Here is a 20,019-nt window from a genome sequence, read left to right on the forward strand (position 1 = left end):
GGGAGAGAGAGAGAGAGAGAGAGAGAGAGAGAGATTTTTTTTTGAGACAGGGTTTTGCTATGTAGCCCTGGCTGACCTCAAACTCTAAACATGTAGATCAGGTTGGCTTGGAACTCACAGAAATGTGTCTGCCTCTCTGCCTTCAGAGTGGTGGGAGTAGAGGCATTCACCACCACACCTGGCTTTAGACACCATTCTAAATCAGAACATGCAGCTCACTTTTGGCTCGAGTTGGTCTTTCATGGGGCTCCCTCCTTCCCCCATAGAAGGCAGTTGTGTATTAAATCACACCCCTTCCCTCCTGAACTAGACTCAGCGAGTTCTCAAGCGCTGTTGGTCCAGATCTTGCCGAAGCAACTCAAGCAAGACTGCCGATTAGAACAGGCCCGAAGCTTTTGGCAGGGGTAAGATTCTTACTATGAGGACTGGGGCTTTGGGTACCAGAAGCATTTTTGAAGCTCTTACTTAGATGTTAGTGCTGCAGAACACCATCCCCAACCCCCTAACCTGCCTCCTCCAGGTGGTTTCTACCAAGTACAAACCAGCGAGTAGTGCATGCTGGGTAAGATTGAACTAGGCTGCAGACATGATGACTGTTGGCGAATCTTGTAGAAGTTTTTACCCACAAGGCCACTCTCCAGACTCATGAAAGTTGAGTGGGTTTGTAGGAGTACAAACCAATGAAAAATTTAGGAGGTTTGTGTCTGGGCATTAGGTTGGGGCAAGGAGAGGAGGTTTGAGGCTTTTTGCATTTTATTATAATCTATTATGTACTGTCTTCTCTTCTTTTAAGATCAGTGTGTATCACTCACTGATAGAGATTTGAAAAGAATAATGTGCAAATTAGAAAATAATCAGAAAGCTCTGATCAGAGGGGGAAGGGAGAATGAGTAATAAAATTTATTTGGGAATAAGTTCATAGTGCAGTGCAAAATGTACACACCTTGTGGAAACCACATTCCATTCCAAGGAATCGAGAAGAGGAAGACGCATTTAGAGTTGAAGCAAGGAGAATTAAAGTTGCTGCGAATAGATCATCTTTGGCCACAGGTTTAACAAATAACAGGGGTATTTAGGGACCAGCAGGGTATGCCAATCCAAGATGAATGATTTCTGGGCAGGGGTGTCGCTGAGAAGCAACGTTGTGGCAGGACGCGGTGCTCTTTGTGCAAAGTTATGGCTTTCTCAAGTGGGATTTCTCAAGTAGCTCTTGCCAGCAGTGCATGCCAGCACTCCCTCTGGCTGCATTTTGTCTGAATTTGAGATCAGGGACTCCGTTTTGAATATGACACCTCTCACGTGCACACTCAGTTTTAAGCAATTGGAGACAACCAGGGCGAAGCTGTTGAGTTGTGTGAAGGCGAATGAATGTCTTCATGGAGTCAAGTTTGCAGGTGTGTGTCTCTTTCGATGACAAAACTGAAAGATGTCTTAAAAGCACAGATCTGATCAGTCACACAGACTTTCCAACAGCCGTGGAACGATGTTTACAATGTGATTGCAAAACCATTTTATAGAGAGAAGCCGGAAACTAATTTGGAGCTCACACCCAGCAAGACGAGGACAGAGCTGAGTCCAACATCAAATTCAGAGATTGAAGGCATACAAAAAACCCAAGCAGCTGAGGTGCGTATCCCAGGAATCGGTAGGATAAGTGTTTAGTTTCTTGGTCATTGCTCACTGCATCGTGTTTCACTCTGTGTCCTGTACCGACATGAGATATTGGTTATGTGTTTTTCAAGTAGCTTTCCTGAGGCACATTTAGCCCATATTTAAATTCTAGATGTTTAAAACATGCAATTAAACACATTCTGATATTACTATGTCAGAGCTGAAAAGAGAAAAATGGCAGGTTCCTGGAAAGGAGCTGACATGAGATTACCCAGCTCCCCCAGAAGACCTTTATTAGGAGGAGAGAGAGCTTCATAACATGGGGGAGGGGCAGCATCAGGCCTTGGAGTGGGAGAGCGGGAGATCAAGAGAAAGAGAGAGTGTCTTAATAGCCACAGGCCTTGGAGGGAGAGAGAGTGCTGACCCTTCATATCCTGAGAACAAAGGCGTTTCTAACTCTTACAGGTTTTGTGTGTGTGTGTGTGTGTGTGTGCGTGTGCGTGTGTGTGTGTGTGTGTGTGTGTGCGTGCGCGCGCGGGGGGTGGGTGTTGGGTGGGTGGGTGGGGGAGAGCATCATATCACATGATCTAGCTTGGCCATGTCACTGTACCTAAGGGCGTGGTGTTAGGCACTAGGTAGGACTGTGAATTTATCCTGCAGCTCCAGGGGATGTGGTTGGTGAAGGGCTTCAAGGCCATAGAGCAACCTGTTTCTTATCACCTCTCTGTCTCAGAAAGAGGGAGCTGCAGGGGAGCATGGTCTGGTTTCTGAGTAGGGGGGAGGAGAAGGAACTGTGTGAGCCAGCAAGGGGGGCTGTGGTCTCATAGATACACATATTCAATTGTGAAATCCTTTGCATCATACATATCCATCAAGCACTTTTTTAATTTTAATTTTAATTTTAATTTTTTTTTTTTCTGAGACAGGGTTTTTCTGTGTAGCCCTGGCTGTCCTGGAACTCACTCTGTAGACCAGGCTGGCCTCGAACTCAGAAGTCTGCCTGCCTCTGCCTCCCAAGTGCTGGGATTAAAGGTGTGTGCCACCACTGAGCATGCCTGTTTGTCATCCCTGCCCTGTAACGTCCATGCCTCTGTCTCCAGGCAGCAATTAGTCTGCTTTCTGGCAGCTGTGGATTAGCTTGCATTTTGTAGAGATGGTGCACGTATCTAGTTTTAAGACATTTTTTGTACTGATTGATTGCTTGTGTATGGGGATACGACACATGGGGTGGGGTGGGGGCAGAGGACAGCTTGAAGAAGTTGGTCCTCGCCTACCATGTGGACTCCAGGATCAAACTCAGATTTGGCTGCCGCTGAGCCATCTTTTCTGGCTCTCTAAGCCTTGGCCTTAGTGAGGTTCTTAAGGGTCTGCTGGAGACCTCAGCTGTAAGCTACCACTGGCTTTCACTATGACCTTGTGTTCCTGTTCATTTAAATGATTCCTTTAGCAGAAGAATACTTTTTTTTAAAACGTCACTGAATCGTATTTATTGTACTTTCAACATAAATGGCACAGCATACCATGAACAGTTATGAGAGTATTTTCTTTTTTAGTGTTTTTTTGTTTTTTTTTTTATTAGATAATTTCTTTATTTACATTTCAAATGCTATCCCGAAAGTTCCCTATACCCTCCCCCCCCACTCCTGCTCCCCTCCCCACTCACTCCCATTTCTTGGCCCTGGCATTCCCCTCTATGGGGCATATAAAGTTTGCAAGACCAAGGGGCCTCTCTTCCCAATGATGGCCCGTGGTGGCGTGAGCAAGTGTCAGGACCTGATCATTCCATGTGGCCAGCGAAACTGGAGTCAGAGTGGGGGAAGGCTAGGTGGCAGGCACTGAGCATTGTGGCAGGAGGTCACAGCATTGCTTCTCTGCAGGGCTTTGCCCAGCAGAGTCCCAAGAGTGGCCTTGTTTTTTCCCTCAAGATCTCCCTTACCACTTAGTAGAATAGGAATACAAACTCGTGTAACCACTGGCTAAGCTGTGCGGCCTTCAGCTCTCCATGCAGGCCTTTCTCAGTTCATACCTGGTTCTACCCTGGTTCCTATGTTTAGAGAGCTATGAGCATATGAGAAACACCAGCCTCTTCACCTTTTCTCTTAAAAAACAAAAATAGATCTCTGTTCTTTGAGAATTTCACACATGTATACACTGTACTTTGGCAGTATCCACATTCAGTTTTTCATAAATGCACTGAATACGTTAGTACTGCTGGTATGTACATGTGTGTGTGGCCATCCACTGTAGCATGGGCAGCTGGCTAGAGGCCATGTTCCTGACTGGTGGGTTCTGGTGGAAGGAGAACCAACTCTTTTTGTGAAACTAGGTCTTGAGATTTGCTGGACACAGATGTTGTCCTGCCTCTACCCGCAACCCGACTCTTTCTCTTTCCTTTCCATTTCCTGTCTCCACATCTGTGTTTATCCCCTGCCCACTCTGCTCTGGTGGCTATAGGTTCCTTATGATTGTCTACCTCCAGTGACCCCAAGTCTCTGCCTCCAAGAGGACCTTCGCTTTGGGTGCTCCTCCCTGCTCCGTAAAGCCAGCATAGATTTGCTCGTATAGACTAGATGGATGTATCCCTCCAAAGTCACAGGCTGAAGTCCTAACCCTCAGCATGGTTGTATTTGGAGTAAGAGACGAGTTAGGGTTAAACGAGGTCATTGGGTGAGGCCCTGAGCTGCCACGATTGGTGTCTTTGTGAGAAGAAACCCCAGGGAGTCCCCCTCCTCTTTATCTTCACCCATGTTCTCTGTGTGAGCCCTGCAGAGGGAAAGTCAAGAGAGGTGACCCCATCCTGAAGGAAGGGGCCTCAGCATGACAGCTGCCTTGCTGACAGTCTGGAGAATACTGAGGAGGTTAGCATGTGTTGTTTAGGGCATCCAGTCAGTCGAGTTCAGTCATGTCAGCTTAAACAGACAAATGCAAATAAACAGCTCTTGCCTTGAGAGAGAGGCCCCTCTCTCACCCCTCTGTCTCAAGTGTTATTCCTAGGTGCAGTCTTGGCACTGGCCCAGTCCAGGGAGCTCCCCAGAACCTCCCACACTACCCCACTCCGACCCCCAACCCTGCTCCTAGTCATAGCTTGATTAGTGTACAAGGTACACCAGCCTAAGCTGCTCCAGCCAAAAGCTTTCATGGTCACTACTGAATTAGAATCAACTCTTGTCCCTCTAATCAAAACTCAGCACCGAGTGGACCCGATCTGAAGTCAATCAAGCTTTGACCCAACTGAGGCTGGCTAGAGTCTCTCATCAGACACACAACTAACAGTAGAAGTCCACCTGTCCAGGTCATGTAACAAATAGTATGAAAGCTCCGTGCTTCCGCTCTCTTGCCCAGATCCTCTAGTCCTGTATCCTCTCATGAGAGTTACTGAGATGAAGCCCATAGCACAGAACGTAAAAGAATAGTCATGAGTGTATTCAAAGAATCGAAGGAGTTCAAACCAGACCTCAGTGCCTCAGTGAACTTGAAGAACCTAGGGATGAATGGAGTGATGCCCAGGAAAACACAGACAGACAGCTGAACCAGGCAAAGACAATGAGGCAAAGGGTCAGGATCTGACAACAGAATTCAGCAGAGAGAGAAACACACAAAAGGAAACTCAAGCTGAAACAAAGCTGTGACTGAGAATCCAAAGGCTCCACCCGCCCCTCCTCCCTGGGCTTTCTTCTTGAACCCTCACTTCAGGGACAGCCTGGCTGGTGATCATTGTTGATCTCCCTGTGAGAACCTCACCTCGGCACCTCCGTGTGTGCTGGTGTCCTTCCTTCGGAGAAAGGTCCTCTTTGTGCCCCTTGCCTCTTGTGACCTGTCTTAGACCATGTCTGCCTACCTCGTCTCTGTTTTCTCACCTTCCACGGAAGGCCTTCACTTTTACCCACCTGCTGGGGTGGGGATTGTCCCCTGATTGCCCCATAATGTTCTTCTTGCCTTCGAGATCTCAATCTGCATCTTGCAAGAGATCTCTCCTGACTGACCATGTGGGCCAGGATGGCTCGATGGCCACCGTCTGTCACATCGCTCTGTCAGTGGGATTACAAAACTTCCTCGTGACTGCTGTTAGGTGAGAGCGGAGGATGACTCTTCAGAGCTGTGCTATGCTGTGGAAGTGCTTACACGACATTCTATTAGTTGCAGAACAAAGAAACGAATGAGCTTACCAGATGCGATGGTAGGGCCGATGGGCAAGTGGTTGCAGCCAAGCTGGGCACATCGGGCTAGAGGCTTCAGATGCTGTCTGACCAGTCTCAGCATTTGGATGGGTAAAAGCTCGTTCTGTGAAGAGTACGTTGTAAGGTTTTGATAGCCATAGGGATGATGTTATGTCAGACACGGGCTGGCTTTCCAAAGGGACTAAAAGTATCACTCCCTGTAACCATGAAATCTCGCACAGGTGCGGCTCCCTCCCTCCCCCATCCCTTTGTTTCTGGAAGCTTCCTCTCATATTCCTAAGTAATGATCTCTCCCTCCTAGCTCCCCGTGTTTACTCTGATGTCTGGTTACATACCAGCTAAAGAGTTAGTATGCTTTATAAATGGACCAAGCACCTCAGGTTTGGTTCTCCTAGAGTTGAAAGTGACACTCTTACTGTGGCCTTGTTCCTGCCCCCTGCTCCTGGCCCCCTGCCCCCTGCCCCCTGCCCCTAGCAAGAACAAAACTCTCCCCACTTCCTTGCTCTATGCCCACTTGATTTGATTTAGGATGCCTTTAGAGTCTGGCGTTTGATTTGGGTGCCTGTTTCTGGGAGAGGGCCTAGAGCCGAGTTGTCAGCCTATGCCAAAGAAATCAGCAGTGGATGCCCAGAGGGGTTTGAAATAACAGTGTATTTCAGACAGGGTGGAGTCAGGGCAAAGGACTCAGAAACTGAACACTGGAGTGTTGGTCAGGGTTGGAGGCCACTTGGGAGGGTAGATATAAGTTCCTGCTGTTCCCCAAAATTTGGAGGATGAGAGAACTTAAGGAGAGGGACCTTGAATTTAGGGCTAATAACTCCACTTTACTAAACTGTCTAGTGACAAAGTTACAAACGAAAACTCCAAACTCCCCCAAACTCAGTAAAACATATTTGTTTAATGAGCACAGGGGTTGTGTCTGCATGTATATATGTGCACCACATGCGTGAAGTGCCCGGGGAGGCCAGAAGAGGGCATTGGATACCTTGAACTGGAGTTACAGGCAGTTGTGAGCTGCCATGTGAACGCTGGGAACTGAACCTGGGTCCTCTGGGAGAATAAACAACCAACAGTCCTCTCCAGCTCCATGCCTATGAGGCTCAATGACCTATATGGCATGATAATATACGGATACGGCACCTTGGAAGTAACCCAACAGCTCTGTAATTATACTGAAGGGAAGGTCATGAAATCATGAAATCCATATTTTTAAATGTCTTCTTTTTAAAAAGTTTTTTTTTCTTCTATCAACACTTGACTATTTTCTCTTACACTATGTCCTGATTACGATTTCTCTTCCTCAACTTCCGGTTCCTTCCCCGCTCTGGTCTCCTACCGTCTGGATCTGCCCCTTTTCTGTATTTTATTGTAAAAGAACAGGCTTCTAAGAAATAACAACAAAACATAACAAAATAAAATATAATAAGATAAAACTAAAACCCCAACCCTGTCAAATGTAAAGTTGCACATGACAAGCCAACAGAGGGAAAGAGCCCAAGAGAAGGCATAAGAATCACACAACACACTCGTATGCCTTCTCTCACACATGCAGGAGGCCCATGAACATACTAAAAGGGAAACCATAGTATATATGCAGAGGGGCCTGGTGCAGACCCGTGCAGGCCCTGTGCTTGCGTCTTCAGCCTCTGTGTGCTCAGATGGCCTGTGCTCAGTTGGTAGAGGGCCTTGCTCTCCTGCTGTCCCCCGTACCCTCTGACACTCTTTCCTCTTCCTCCTTCACAGGGTTTCCTTAGCTCTGAGAGAAGGGACCTAATGGAGTTATCGAAATCCATTTTAAAATTTACAATAGGAATCTGCTTTCCGGAGGTGAAGCCTGGATTTGGCTGCCCTCTAGTGGCCAGTTACTTGCCACTGCATGTCCTCTTCAGGCAGAAAAGGAGAGCTGGCTGTTGGGAACCAAGTAGTTCTGTCTGGGGCTTGTTAGTAAGGAACCCTGTAAAGCTCTTTGTATCCCTCAGCTCTGGTCCCTTCAATGAAGCATTGTGGTGTACACTGTGTGCCTTGTGCCACGCATTCCTCCAGTGAGCAGCGTTTGCAAAACCGATGTGTAGGTCTCAGCATATTCTGCTCCACCAAAGTCAAGCTAGAAGATCGGAGGGACTGCCCAGATAGCACGTTAGAGCGTCTGAGAATCTGACCTAAAGCCTGCAAAACACTGTGGGCTATTGCTTTTTAATTTTAAAAGTTTAATTGATTTTATGTGTATGGTTGTTTTGCCTGCTTATATGTACGTGTACCATGCATGCGCCTGACACTCGAGGAGGTCAGAAGAGGGCATTCCTGGAACTGGAGTTATGAGTCTGCGTGGGTGTTGGGAATTGACTGGGTCTTCTGTAAGAACCAAGTGCTCTTAACCTCTGAGCCATTTCTCCCTTTGTTCAACCCTGTGAACAAAGTATTTTTTTATATTTTATTTTTTATTTATGTATATGATTGTCTGCATTTATATCTATGTATCAAGTGTGTGCCTGGTGCCCTTGTAAGTGCTTTAGACCCAGGGATGCCAGAAGAGGGTCCTGGAGCTATAGACAGTTGTGGGCTCTACTATGTAGATGTTGTGAGCAGAACTTGGGTCTTTTGAAAGAGAAGTAAGTGCTCTTTACTGCTAAGCCATCTCTCTAGCTTCCACCCTTAGTAATATTAAAGTTCAAGATGGACTCTGGATTGCAGGCTCTCTGAAAGAGCGGTGGACGTCTGTTGTGCTTTAAAGTGCCCTGGGTGTATGGGACTTACTAGAGGGTCTGTTGACCATGGCATCAGAGGGACTTATTTGGAGCGCAGTGTGAATGGTTCTATTCCCAGCGATGCTTCTGAAGGCAGTGGTCATTTCAGTGCCACAGAAGCATGGCCCAAGGTTGCAATACTGACTGGGATAGGCAACAGCCCAACTAGCCGGCCAGGAATGTATACTGAGAATTAGCTAAAGAGGGCCTTGAGAAGGCCACACATCTCAGCTGCACTGGATGGCATGTGCAAGGTGGGCACACACATTTGGGAGGTTCCCAGGGACCCTGGTGCATCTTTTACTGCTCGGTGAATGGTAGGGCTTTTGAGTACAGAGATGCATTGTCACATTCAGAGCTGAGAGTCAGTAGGCTGATCACCAGCACTAACACCTCAATACTGTGACAGGGTGGGGGACATCCTGTGGAATTCTGGTGACGAAGGTTCAGGTTGGCTTTCTTTTTGTCAAGTGATGGATTGCAGAGAGGGGTTCTACATATAGGCTGAGCTGTGGCTCTGGTGTTCCTTGGGCATGTGCATGCAGTTTATCTGCCTCTTTCTTTCTTCCCATCACAGGGCAATCCAAGACCCAGACCTGGAGACCTGATTGAGATTTTTCGAATTGGCTATGAACATTGGGCCATCTATGTGGAAGATGACTGCGTGGTCCACCTGGCTCCCCCAAGTAAGAGTGGATGGATATGCTTCTGGAATAGTGGTTAGAAATTAGCAGTGTAAATGGAAGGATGACCAACCACTGCTATCCTCAGCCACCATCCTTTAGTAAGAAAACATTCCTGGACCTTTATTTGTTTATTAGCAAGTACCAAGTGTCTAGTGTTTTAAGAATGACAGGAGTTTAGAGGGTTCCTAAAATTCTTTTCAACCTCTGGGTCTGATGCCAATCATTTAGCATCCTTCATCACCCGAAGACACCAAGGACCGTTGCTCACACCACCTGGTTCATGTTGTTCCCACGTTATGCTTCCTACTTCCTTATCATCTTTGTCACCTTCCTGCCTAGAGTGAAAGCCATTGTCTTCCAGATAGTCCAGTGTGCTCTAGGCCGTCTTGTCCTAAGTCAGTGGTTCTCAGCCTTCCTAAAGCTGCGACTCTCATACAGTTCCTCATGTTGGAGTGATCCCCAACCATAAAATTATTTTTGTTGCTACTTCATAATTTTGCTACTGTTGTGATGGTCTTAGGTAACCCCTGTAAAGTGGTCATTTGAACCCCCAAAGGGGTCACGACCCAGTTTAAGAAGCACCGCCCTAAGTGTTCTCCTGGTCTTTATTTCATTTCCTATGGTTTCAGCTGGACTTGGGGGTTATTAAAGAGAAGTGGAGATTTGCTGAGGGGTCAGATGGTGAAGGTAGAGGGAGCTTATAGAGGGATGTGGAACAATTTACAATTGAATGTGGTCTAGAGTCACTGTTCATAATGGCTATCTCAGGACCCGAGGGTAGGGTGGGGAGGTGGGGGAGGGGGAGGTGATCTGGTGCTTTTTGAAGTTCGTGTCCTGGGCAGTTCTTGTTGGCTCAAAAATGGAGTCACAGAAAGACACTGCCAAGGTCTTTGATTTGCAGTTTTGATTCTTGAGGGTTTTCTCTTGTGCTCCATCTTCCACCTTGCTGGGACCTTTCTGCAAAGAAGGGCTCCTTTCCCCTCTCTTTTCTTCTAGAACATCCCCATCTATATCCTGTCTCCATTTTTCCATCTGGAGCCTAATCAAAGTGGTGGCAGGAGGATCTAGGAGGAGAAAGAATATGACCAAACTATATCTATGAAATCTTCAAAGGATAAGTAAAAACAGTAAAATATCTATCTATCTATCTATCTATCTATCTATCTATCTATCTATCCATCCATCCATCCACCCACCCATCCATCCACCCACCCACCTGTCCGTCCATCCTTCTCAACCTCCTTCCTTCAGCATGTTTCTAGAAACGCCTCTGTGGGTTATGGGTTCTTCTTTCTTTCTTTCTTTCTTTCTTTCTTTCTTTCTTTCTTTCTTTCTTTCTTTCTTTCTTTCTTTCTTTCTTTCTTTTTTTAAAGCTTTTATTTATTTATTATATGTAATTACTCTGTAGCTGTCTTCAGACACTCCAGAAGAGGGCGTCAAATCTTGTTACAGATGGTTAAGGATGGTTATGAGCCACCATATGGTTGCTGGGATTTGAACTCAGGACCTTTGGAAGATCAGTCGGGTGCTCTTACCCACTGAGCCATCTCACCAGCCCGGGTTCTTCTTTCTTTCAACTTTCTTACCCTCTTCCTACCCTTTCAACCCCCTAACACCAAATAAGAGAGAGAAAAGGAGAGAGGAAAGAGATCCCTGAATAAAGTCAGAGGTCAGAAGTGGGGAGACTTATTGTTAGACTATCCCTGCTGATTAGGGACACTGAGCTCCTTGAGGCAGGTTTGATCTTCACTGTCAGGGCACCTAATTTCTTCTGGTTCTGCCTTCTTTGGGAATGGGTACTTAACAAACCATGACAAACGACAACCATCAACCAGTTCTCTTGGGGCCCTAGCATTTACATATCCTATAAAAAGTTCCCAGAATTCTACAATATCACACAATTTCAGAAAGTATCTGCAGCTGGCAAAATCATACCTCCGCTGGAGCGCAAGGCAAATGGTAATCAGGTGCTGTGGACAGTCTGAAACAGCCCTGAACCTCATGCCTGGAATGAAAATGAAAACACATTCTTACAATATTTCTGTGTGTTTTAAAAAAAGAAACCCAAACTCCAAAGTTGTCACTACATTTCTCCATTTATGTTTTAAGCTATTAACTGTGCTGGTTGTCGTGGGAAATTGCAGACAGAGACATTTTTGATGAAGTAAGTGCTTTCAGGTGGCCAAGGTTTGCAGGGGACCTCTCTTGCTCTCTTCTATTTTTTTTTTTTTTTATCAGTTTTGATGGTAGGCACAGCTTTTCATTTCCTGTAGCGATATAAACAAACCCATGTTCCCAATACAAAACTTTTGCAGGTTTCCATTCTTATGATAACATATCCTGTACTGGCTGGTTTTTATGTGTCAACTTGACACAGGCTGGGGTTATCACAGAGAAAGGAGCTTCAGTTGGGGGAAATGCCACCATGAGATCCAGCTGTGGGATGTTTTCTCATTTCTCATTTCATTAGTGATCAATCGGGAGGGCCCCTTGTGGGTGGTGCCATCCCTGGGTTGGTAGTCTTGGGTTCTATAAGAGAGCAGGCTGAGCAAGCCAGGGGAAGCAAGCCAGTAAGTAACATCCCTCCATGGCCTCTGCATCAACTCCTGCTTTCTGACCTGCTTGAGTTCCAGTCCTGACTTCCTTTGGTGATGAACAACACTATGGAAGTGTAAGCTGAATAAACCCTTTCCTCCCGAACTTACTTCTTGGTCATGATGTTTGTGCAGGAATAGAAGTCCTGACTAAGACACATCCTTACATATGTAGCTTGATTTAATTCCACAGTTTTTTTTTTAAATAACTGAGTGTCTATAGGCTGCTGCTGCCCTGCTTTCATTAATGTTCAGAAAATTAAAAATTAACAGAGCACTATTTAGTCTATCCCTGGGGGGGTGGTGGGTGTCTTTATTCTTCCTTTCTGTTTAAGATTAAATCAACTTTTTGTCCTGCACAATTGTGTGGTATAACATACACGTGCTGTATGTTATAATATGCAAAGAACTGCTTCATCTTACTGGAGACATGTGCAGAGACAATGCCGTATTAATTTGTACAGGTATCCGCATAATAGCTATTACTTACAATAAATGTGAAATTACAGAATCAGTTTTTTTCAGAACTCAAAGCAGTTGTCCATCAAAACCCTGAATATGTATACTAACTTAAGTTTTCCAAGTTCCACAAAATGAAACACATCTATATGCCAGATTTCATTTCTTTTGACACCCCTATGATTACTTCTGGCTGGTAATGGAGCTTGGTTATATACAAAGAACAAGTAGGACATTGTCTTATAATTTCCTTGACTTGTTGCTAGGTGATAGAAACACTTTTTAAGCCTTTACTATAAACACGATACTTTTTATGAAATTTTGAGGCTTCTAACACATTTCCTATTAATACTTGGTAATTTCTTCATTTCCTTGTGCTGATGGATCTGACAAACCTGAGTGAGATGGAATATGGATGATATATCATGGTTAGTTTTTATTTCTGACTGCCTGTTGCAGTTGCATAAATAACAAGGTTAATTTTGAATTACCAGGAAATTCAGCAGTTTCTATATGCAAAACAACTCTGCATATTGAGAATAATTATATTAAGAGATCAAGGAAAATCTAATAATACCATAAAGATTGTATACATCTCTGATTTTGGAACTGAAGTATATGGGTTTATTTTTTATTAATTTTAATGATAAATATTTTTTGTATATTTTATATATTTTACAAATATTTACATAAAATATAAATAAATATAAATAATACAATCAATATAATATAACATGTAACATATAAAATACAAAATATAGTGCATATTATATATAATATATGTAACATACAAAATATAAGATATAATACATAATATAATGTATATTATAAGCATTATTATAAGTAGGTACTGTGAAAGCTAACTTTTCCCTGTCCTGCTCACACAAGGGGATAATAAAAAGGCAATCTTTTAAATCAGTTACTCTCATAGGCTATCCCTTAGGTAATAAAGAAGGTAAAGGAATTCCAGGCTGTAATGGACTTGTAGCTGGACTTTTGGCTACTTTAAGGGTTCCTTTTGTTACACCCTTCTCCATCCCTATTCCACCCTTCCAACCCCCAACACTAGATAGGAGAGAAAGAAGGCTAGAGGAAAAAGGGGGGTGTTGATATTGTTAGACTACTTCCTGCTGATTAGGGTATCGAGGTCCTTGGGGCAAATCTGATTTTCACCATCCGATTTCTTCTCATCTCTTGGTGCAAGACCACTTGACAAACTGTGGGGCGGTGGACCATGAGAGGTAGCCTGGTCCTCAGTTGAGCTAAAGGCTTTGAAGTTCCAGAGGCCCTGCAGGGATGGTAGGAGCTTCGCCTGCTCCTGGGCACTAGCTCCCCCCCCCACTAGCTGCAGCCCCTCATAGATTTGTGGCCGTCAGCCATGTAAAGGTAATACCCCAAGCCCCTCCACATGTAGTTGAGGCATCCCTAACACCTCAGACCAAGACAATAGGAAAGAGAAGTGACCTGTGGTCATGTAGGCTCAAGAGATCTCCAATAAGGCCTGGAGGGTATAGCCAATAAGCCTCCCTTCCCAGACACTCCTCCATGCAAGAGGTATTTAATCTCAGACCTAAAAAATGGGGTATCTACTTCCCATCATGGTAATAAATGGTTTGGAATCATTGGAATCCGCCATGGAGAAGGCATTTGCCTATAGAGCCGCAGTCTAGTCTCCTGCAGAAGGCCTCTCTGCACTCCCAGCCCCAATCGCCACCAAGTCTACTGCCATCAAGCCAAGGACTCTCCCTGTGGGACTAGTCGAGTTCCCACTTTTGTCCCCGGCCCCTGGCTAGATCCAGCTCGCAGACCTCCACTCTATTAGCTCTTCCGAGGCTCCCAGCAGCACCTGGATGTCCGAGAACCTGAGAACAAGACAGCCCTGGCCTCATCACAGGCCGGTGAACCCCCAAACCATCTCTGGTTGTCTTGCATCTCAGACTATGCTTTCCCACCCTGAGGGGCCTTGGTGCTTTCCTACAGCCCAGCACCCGCCTGGCACAGCATGGGACAAGTGCAGTCAAACTTCCTGCATTCTGTCTTCCCAAGCGGCCGTGCCCTGTGGCAGAGTGGACTCAGGACCCACAACCCTACAAAACTGCAACAAACCACAACAACTACAATAGCAGCAGCAGCAGCAGCAGCAGCAGCAGCAGCAGCAGCAGCAGCAGCAGCAGCAGCAACCGCCGCTCTTGGGTTTGTAGCTTTTATATACCTTTCCAAGAGTCCCCAGAATTGCCAACTTCATACACTTGGAGAAACTCTCTGTATCTGGACTGCTGGGGTATCCATGAGTGTTTGCAAGTGGATCAGGCTGCCGCTGCCTGCTGACCTGTGAACTGAAGCACTGTTTTCCAGACAACACAGATCAGAGTTGCTCCAAAGAACCTTTCTAAACAGTTCTACTCACCCCCTATCCTTTCTTTCCCACTACCTCTCATGGGTGGTCGGTTACAAGAAAGGTTAAGAACCATCACTAAAAATAGAATTTGAAAAAATTAAAGTTACGTCTCTATGTTGTTTTTAAAACAAAATCCCAAATGTCCTATTTTACCAAATGAAGACTCAGGAGCTTTACACTGTGGTGACCGTCTGCTAGCTCAGAGAGCCAGAGAAAGCACCCAGATGACCCTCCCTCTTAAACAATATTTCAGAAGGCAAAAACTAGCTCTCTCTCTCCACTCTGTCTTTTAGCCCTGCAAATGGAATGTCCATTCTTTCTAATTCCTGTCTGTCTCTCTATCCATCCTCCTGTCTTCCTCTCACTCTCTATGAAATTTTCCTATGCAACTGGTTGCTTGCTCCATCTGCCTCTTGACCTATGGTTTTTTTTTTTTTTTTTTTTTTGTGTTTCGAGACAAGGTTTCTCCGTGTAGCTCTGGCTGTCCTGGAACTCAGTCTGTAGACCAGGCTAGCCTTGAACTCAGAAATCTGCCTGCCTCTGTCTCCCAAGTGCTGGGATTAAAGGCGTGTGCCACCACCACCCGGCGCCAGTCTCTTCTTAATCACCACTAATTTCTTAGCTCCAGCTCACCAGCATCATCCATTATCCTGTAATTCCTTCCATTTTGGACTCTAAAGTCAGAGTCACACGGCCAGAGCCGCCAAGTTCTGCTGCTTGCTGGGGCTGGGATACGGTCCCCTTCTTCTATTACATCTTGACTAGCATTCTGTTTTCAATGATTTAATTCACTGTTTAAGCCTGGTTATCCTGGAACTTTCTCTGTAGACTGACTGACTTTGAACTCAGAGATATGCATGCCTCTGTCTGAGTCCTGGGATTAAAGGCTTGCACCACTCTGCCTGGACCTAAGCTTTTCTTTAATTCCCTTTCATTACAGTTCTTTATAAGCATGGCCACTATGCCTCAAGTCCTGGATCAAAGTGTGTGTCATCCTACCTCAAGGTCCAGATCAAAAGCCTGTGTCTCAGCCTTGAGATCTGGATCAAAGGCAGTCTTGTATTTGGACAATAGGCCCAGGCTGGGGCTGGTTTGATGACATCAATACCTTCCCTAGGAGCATCTACCATTTCACCCCTTCTTTCATCGTGGGCGGTGTGTGAGATTGCAGGAACATTAATCTAAGTGTCCCATTGCTGTAAAAGATACCTTCCCCATAAATTTATGGGAATGTCATTGTCTTAGTCAGGATAAAACATCATGACCAAGAAGCAAGTTGGGGAGGAAAGGGTTTATTCAGCTTACACTTCCATACTGCTGTTTATCACCAAAGGAAGTCAGGACTGGAACTCAAGCAGGTCAGGAAGCAGGAGCTGATGCAGAGGTCACGGAGGGATGTTCTTTACTGGCTTGCTTCCCCTGGCTTGCTCAGCCGGCTCTCTTATAGAACCCAAGATTCCCAGCCCAGAGATGGCACCACTCACAAGGGGACCTCCCCACTTGATCACTAATTGAGAAAATGCCCTACAGCTGGATCTCGTGGAGGCATTTCTCCAACTGAAACTCCTTTCTCTGTGATAACTCCAACTGTGTCAAGTTGACAAAAAACTATCTAGGACAGTCATCCACATACGGTCTTAACTTTTCTATTTGACCTTCTGGTCTCTCACATTTAACCCACTACACACTTTGTTTTGTCTGAGATAACTTTCCAAGTCTTAGAACCTGGGTATAAACCTTTTGAAGTGGCTACTCTGAATTACAAGATTTTTTTTTGAAATGTTACCTCAACTCCTGTATCCATCAAACCTTCTATTTCAATACCATTTGCTTGCAATTTTAATTTTGGCCTCTGATCACTAATTACTTCTTGCCAGAACACGTTTTCCAGTACTCTCAAACTCTCCTGTTCTTGCTACTGGAGCTGTATTGCCTTTGATGAAGGGAAACAGTAGCAGAAGAGCAATCCTCTCACTGTATTAAACTACATCACTGTATTAAACTGCATCACTGTATTAAACTGCATCACTGTATTAAACTGCATCACTGTATTAAACTACATCACTGTATTAAACTGCATCACTGTATTAAACTGCATCTCTCTTTTTATATAGGCCATCATTTTAATTTCTCATTTGAAATCATCATGTATAATTCTTGGATATATAACAAATTCTTGGAAAGTCAATCCACTCCTTTTCAAGATCACTTCTACTGCCCCTGAGGGGAAAAGGGCATGAACTCCAGTAGTTATTTTATAACTTTGAGTTTTGGAGGATAATGTTTACCTATGGCCAAGTCTACAGCAGCATTAAATCTCCAATGCTGAGTGGACAATTTTAAGTCTGCATGTTAGTCCTTGGCCCACGGGAGGAAGACAGTTCATACTTTTTGCTGTGGGGTCTCATGCCTTTAATTATCTAATAACTTTTTTACATTCAGTATTAATATTTTTATACTCTGAGACTAATCTTTGTAAAAAATTCAGTGATGTCTTCTCCAGAGCCTTGCATAATCTAAGTAAATGAGGTAGACCTTTTCCCAGCCTCCTCAACTTTGTCCCAACCTGCTAAGGGACATTGTTCTATAATAGCATCATCAAATTGAATCTGTTCTTGTATATCACAGTGCCATCCTTCACCTAGAAACTGGTCTTTGACTATATTCATTCCTCGCTCTAGTTCACTGTCCAACATTCAAAGCTTCTCCCCTTTACCATGTTAACCATTGCAGCTGTGGCCTGGCCGCTGGTACAGCTGTCAACAATCTCTTCCAATCGTGGGGAATAATTCTGTTTTGAATATCCCAGTTATCTAGAGTTTGTTTCATATAAAGTGAGTGCATCCCATAATAACATCATATAAAAGGCCTCTTTAAAATGCTCTAGGTCTGTCATTTCTATAGGATGACATCCTATCTCATCATAACCTGTTCCATGAGATGTTCCACACTGTTAGCAGGCATATGCTGTAGGACCACTGGGAAAGCTTATAGTGATTTAGTAACCCAGGGTCACCCTCCTCCCACCCTGGCAGCATAGTCGGTTTGATATTAACTCTTTGTTTTGAAACATCCTCCCACTGTTTCAGCTTTTTCTCTGACCTGACTGCCCTTGGTAACAGTTTCTTTCCCTCTACCCTCCAGTGGGGAGCTCCTGTTCTCTTACTCAGTCTTGTCCTTCCTTGTCAGACCCTCCCTGCTTCCCCAGTGCTTCCACTTCCACCGGAGTTTCTCCAGTTACACAGCCAACTCTGTAACCTTTTTGGAAATGAGAGAGCAGAGTGAACGCTTTTGTTTTCCCATTTTAGCCGGTTTATATTTTTTTATTTTTATTTTTGCTTCTCAGGTCCTCACATTTCCACCTGCAATTTTTCCAATTGTACAGCCATTTTCCATACCTTTTTTGAAACAATATAGGAAGAAGAAAAAGAAAAATCAGAAAATCCCAACTGGGAGGAAACCAGAGAATAATCTAGCAGTATCAGCTACAATAACATTTTTGCTGGCCTCTTGAAAAGAAATATCCATTCCTTCATCCCCTGCCATTTCTTCTATGGCATTTAAAATCAAAATTTCTATTCTGCCTAACCCCATGTCTGGGAACCACTTACAGCTGTCTTTTGCTACTTTGTAGTTCTTCTTTCTTTCGCCCTTCTCCACCATTTTTACTATCCTTTCATTCCCCTAACATTAGATAAGAGAGAGAAGAGGGTAGAGAGGAGAGGGAAGGGAAGAGATTCTTGAATAAAGTCAAAGATCAGAAAGGGGTGACATTGTTAGACTACTTCCTGCCAATTAGGGGCACCAAGTTCCTTGGGGGCACGTTTGATCTTCACTATCAGGAAATTCAATTTCTTCTTCTTGGTTCTTCTTTGTGCACAACAACTTAAAACAACCGACAACAACCAACCAACAACCCACCCTGCCTCTTGGGTGTAGCATGTAGTTTTTGCTACCCGGCTTTAAGCTCCTGGCAAACCACGCTAATAGCTCTACTCAGGTTCCCTCAGATCTGAGGATGAAACACACACACACACACACACACACACACACACACACACAAAACTATCTTATCATTGATAAGCTAGCCTGCTTATCTGCTATCATCTTATCATCATCTGCTAGACTGTCTGCAGGAAAACTGGAAGTCCTGCCTCTTCTTTCCAGCTCATTGGCCACTAGCATCTTTATTGATTGCTCAAGAACCAGTTGGGGAATATGACCTTCAGTGTTCACACAGAGACTCTTGATCAAAACATCAGAACCACCCCCTACACTCAGGGACCCAGCATTTATGTACCCTCTAAAAAGTTCCCAGAATTCCAAACATCACATAATCACAGAAACTATCTGCAGCTGGCAAAATTACACCCCTGCTAGAGCACAAGGCAAATCATAGTCAGCTGCTGTGGAAAATCTGAAGAAGTCCCATATCTCACACCTGGGGTAATCTAAAGTAGCTCCATATCTCATACCTGGGGTTAAAATAAAAACATAGAATATTTCTTTTTTTTTTTTTAAAGAAACCAAAACTCCAAAGTTGACTCTACAAACCCCACTTGTATAACTAAAGAGATGGTTAGCAGTGATCCCCTCCTATCATCTTGCCTCTACATATCAAGTATGTCATCTCTGTGCCTATTCATGATGACAGTGGTTCAATAATCACACTCTTTGTGTGACCACTTCAGGGATGGAGTAGGGTTGCTAGTGCAGCTAATTAGATTTTGTGAAGCCCATAGATTTTCTTGGAACACATTAGAATAAGAGACTTTTTCCCCTCTTGAGCAGCTTGGAAACATATGTACTGTGTGCAACCATCTAGTTGGCTCCTGATGAAAAAGAAATAATAAAATGTTCTGTTCTTTTTTTTTTGAATTATATATATTTTTTATTGTTACATTTTTCTTTTTATTATTATTATTATTATTTTCTTTTTTTGGTGTTGTAAAATTTGTCTGTATTCTTTTTTATATGTTTATTATTATTTTCTTTATTTGCATTTCAAATGCTATCCAGAAAGTTGCCTATACGCCCCCCACCTCTGCTCTCCCCCCCACCCACTCCCACTACTTGGCCCTGGCCTTCCCCTGTGCTGGGTCATATAAAGTTTGCAAGACCAAGGGGCCTCTCTTCCCAGTGATGGCCGATTAGGCCATCTTCTGCTACATATACAGCTAGAGACTCGAGCTCAGGGGGTACTGGTTAGTTTATATTGTTGTTCCACCTACAGGGTTGCAGCCCCCTACAACACCTTGGGTACTTTCTCTAGCTCCTCCATTGGGGGCCCTGTGTTCCATCCAATAGCTGACTGTGAGCATCCACTTCTGTGTTTGACAGGCACTGGCA

The 20,019-nt window shown here is 44.5% G+C and overlaps 1 protein-coding gene across 1 annotated transcript in view; it reads left to right on the forward strand.

The window, feature by feature from the left end:
• Window positions 1–9,257, forward strand: part of Plaat5 (phospholipase A and acyltransferase 5) — a 9,812-nt gene extending 555 nt beyond the window's left edge. Inside the window, exons 2-4 of the mRNA XM_021209262.2 lie at window positions 311–404; window positions 1,518–1,626; window positions 9,111–9,257. Of these exons, the coding sequence (XP_021064921.1) occupies window positions 311–404; window positions 1,518–1,626; window positions 9,111–9,257 (350 nt within the window). The remainder of the gene's footprint in view (window positions 1–310; window positions 405–1,517; window positions 1,627–9,110) is intronic.
• Window positions 9,258–20,019: the final 10,762 nt, after the last annotated feature.

Source organism: Mus pahari, chromosome 1, assembly GCF_900095145.1.
Source record: "Mus pahari chromosome 1, PAHARI_EIJ_v1.1, whole genome shotgun sequence".
NCBI lineage: Eukaryota > Metazoa > Chordata > Mammalia > Rodentia > Muridae > Mus > Mus pahari.